The sequence below is a fragment of the Lagopus leucura genome, unplaced genomic scaffold (genome assembly GCF_019238085.1).
Source record: "Lagopus leucura isolate 7727_CA_CO unplaced genomic scaffold, USGS_WTPT01 34834-0_obj-0_obj, whole genome shotgun sequence".
NCBI classification, from domain to species: Eukaryota; Metazoa; Chordata; class Aves; order Galliformes; family Phasianidae; genus Lagopus; species Lagopus leucura.
In genome coordinates, this window is record NW_024968701.1 from 2,713 (window position 1) to 5,457 (window position 2,745).

The 2,745-nt window shown below is 52.9% G+C and overlaps 1 protein-coding gene and 2 non-coding genes across 3 annotated transcripts; 1 reads left to right on the top strand and 2 right to left on the bottom strand.

The window, feature by feature from the left end:
* Positions 1-22: 22 nt before the first annotated feature.
* On the bottom strand, positions 23-94 carry TRNAQ-CUG. The gene has a single exon. It is a non-coding gene; the product is annotated as a tRNA-Gln (tRNA).
* Positions 95-264: 170 nt separating this feature from the next.
* Positions 265-337, bottom strand: TRNAK-UUU. The gene has a single exon. It is a non-coding gene; the product is annotated as a tRNA-Lys (tRNA).
* Positions 338-2,409: 2,072 nt separating this feature from the next.
* Positions 2,410-2,742, top strand: LOC122193793 (histone H2A type 2-B; the record flags this gene model as incomplete). The annotated part of the gene is made up of 1 exon (XM_042894681.1): positions 2,410-2,742. A coding segment is annotated over exon 1 (319 nt), but the record flags the coding sequence as incomplete, so codon positions are not given.
* Positions 2,743-2,745: the final 3 nt, after the last annotated feature.

A 2,745-nucleotide genomic window follows, 5' to 3' on the forward strand; every position in this document is an offset into this window, starting at 1 on the left:
AAAAAAAAAGGGAAGGCCCTTCAGGTCCCACCGAGATTTGAACTCGGATCGCTGGATTCAGAGTCCAGAGTGCTAACCATTACACCATGGGACCGCCCGGGCGGGCAGCGCCGCGGGACTCCACACAACGCCGCCCCCGAGCGGCGAGAAAGGGGAAAAAATGGGGGGAGGGGGGGGGGGGGGGGGGAAGGGGGCGGGGGGGAATTGAAGAGAACAATTCGAGCCTGGGGAGGACGAGGGGGTGGGAAAAAAAAGAAGCACTTCCGCCCGAACAGGGACTTGAACCCTGGACCCTCAGATTAAAAGTCTGATGCTCTGCCGACTGAGCTATCCGGGCTCTTACCTGAGGCTGTCGGGCGGGTCCCGAAGAGCTACGCAGCTTTCTTTTTTGGGGTGAAATCCTGTTTTTCTCATCTCCCGTCGTTTGAAGGTTTCGATGCTGGTTATTTTTCGTCTTCCGCTCCGAAGTGTTGCGGGGAAGCGCCGCCTCCGCGCGCACGGAAAAGAAGCAAAAGTACGAAGCGAACGGCCCGGCGCCGGGTTGAGGGCGGTAATTTTTCGGGAGGGTTTCGTTTGTTTGGTTGGTTTTTTAAAGTTTTCGGAGAATTTTGAGGTTGAAAAAGGCGCCGCGTTCCGGACGCGGCGCTAAAACGCAACGCGAGGGCCTCCGCTCCAAGCCCCGCCCGCCCCCCGCACTGAGCGCAGCGGTGGGCGGAGCGCTCTTATATACGCCGAGGGGCGGACCGGAGTGAGAACCGCCCCTTTTCCCGCCTTTCCTTCCCCGCGCGTACAGAGGCCCCGCCTCCCGCTGCCCCGAGGACCAATGGGAAGGCGGCAGGCTCGCGGCGCGACCAATCACCATGCGGTGTTTGGAAGCGAGGGGCGGAGCTTGTAGGTCAACGGCGAGGAATGGGAGAGCGGCGTGTAATTAATGAGCGATTTAAGGGAGGATGGGGTTAATTAAAAACAACAGGGAAGAAAACGCTGCGGCTGAGGGAGAGGGAAAACGGCGTTGGTGGGAAGCGGGTTAAGGGAAAAATGGGGGGAGAAATGGGGGAAAAGGGGACGAAGGGGGGAGAAAAGGAGGGAAGAAGTCATTTCTGCCCTTTTATGAGATCTGAATTTAATTAAAAATGGAGTTAAGTGAGATTTGGGAAGCGTCTGAATGTTGGAAAAGGAAAAAAGGGCAATGAGGAAGAAAAGGGAGGGGGAAAAAGAGGTGGGAAGAGAGAAAAGGAGAAACGGAGTGGGGAGAAAAGGGAGAAAAGGAAAGGAAAAGGGGGAGGAAAGGAGAAGAGGATGGAGAGAGAATAGAAGGGAAAGAGATTTAAAAAGGGAGGGGATAAAAATGGTAAGAGAAAAAGGGAGGGGAGGGGGGAAGAAAGAAAAAAGGGAGGAAAGGAAAAAGGAAACGAAAAGAAAAAATGGGAGAGGAAATGGAGAAAAAAAGGAAAGGAGGAGGAAGTGAAGGAAAGGAGGAAGGAAGGAGGAAGGATAGGAGGGAAAGAAGGAAGAAAGGAAAGGAGGAGGAAGGAATTGAAGGAAGGAAAGAAGGAAGGAAAGGAGGAATGAAGGAAAGAAAGAAGGAAGGAAAGGAGGAAGGAAGGAAAGAAGGAAAGGAAAAGCAAAGAAGAAGCAAAGGAAAAGAAAGAAAGGAGGAAGGAAGGAAGCGAGGGGGGGAAAGCAGCCCTGGAAACACCTGGAAGTTAAAAAGCAGAGGGAAAATTGGGATAAATGGCCTCAAAACCGCTTAAAATGGCTTAGAAATGAAAGAAACCTGCCTCAAAATTGCTGAAAATTGATTAAAAATGAGAGAAAGCGGCCTCAAAACTCATTAAAATCGCTTAAAAATGAGAGAAAGTGGCCTAAAAACTGGTTAAAATTGATTAGAAATAAGAGAAACTGGCCTCAAAACTGGTTGAAGTTGATTAAAAATGAGAAGCCGGCCTCAAAACTGATAAAAATTGATTAAAAATGAGAGAAATCGGCCTCAAAACTGGTTAGAATTGTTTAAAAATGAAAAGCGGCCTCAAAATCGCTTAAAATTGATTAAAAATGAGAGAAAGCCGGCCTCAAAACTGGTTAAAACTGATCAAAAATGAGAGAAAGCGGCCTGAAAACCGTTTAAAATCGCTTCAAAACGACACAACGCGGAGCTCCGACCGCGGCGCCGCCGCAGCGCGAACTGAATGCGCGCCGCTTTCCTCCCCCTTTTTATTACCTCCGCCCCGCGCTCTGATTGGCCATCCCTTACTCTCCCCGCCCCCTTCCCCATACGTCGCGCCGCTATTGGCGCGCCGCGTCTCCCGACTCCGATCCGCTCGGCCAATCGGATCGCGCCGCTTCCATCCGCGGCGACGGTATAAAAGGGCGGAGCGGGCGGGGAAGCGGGAGTCGCAGTCGGGCGGCGGGGCGGAGCGGTGATGAGCGGGCGAGGGAAGCAGGGCGGCAAAGCGCGATCGAAAGCCAAGTCGCGATCGTCGCGAGCCGGCTTGCAGTTCCCCGTCGGTCGAGTTCATCGTTTGCTTCGTAAAGGGAATTACGCGGAACGGGTGGGAGCCGGAGCTCCGGTTTATTTAGCGGCCGTGATGGAATATTTGACGGCTGAGATTTTGGAGTTGGCCGGCAACGCGGCGAGGGATAACAAAAAAACGAGGATCATCCCCCGGCATTTGCAGCTGGCGGTGAGGAACGACGAGGAGTTGAATAAATTGCTGGGAGGAGTCACCATCGCGCAGGGGGGGG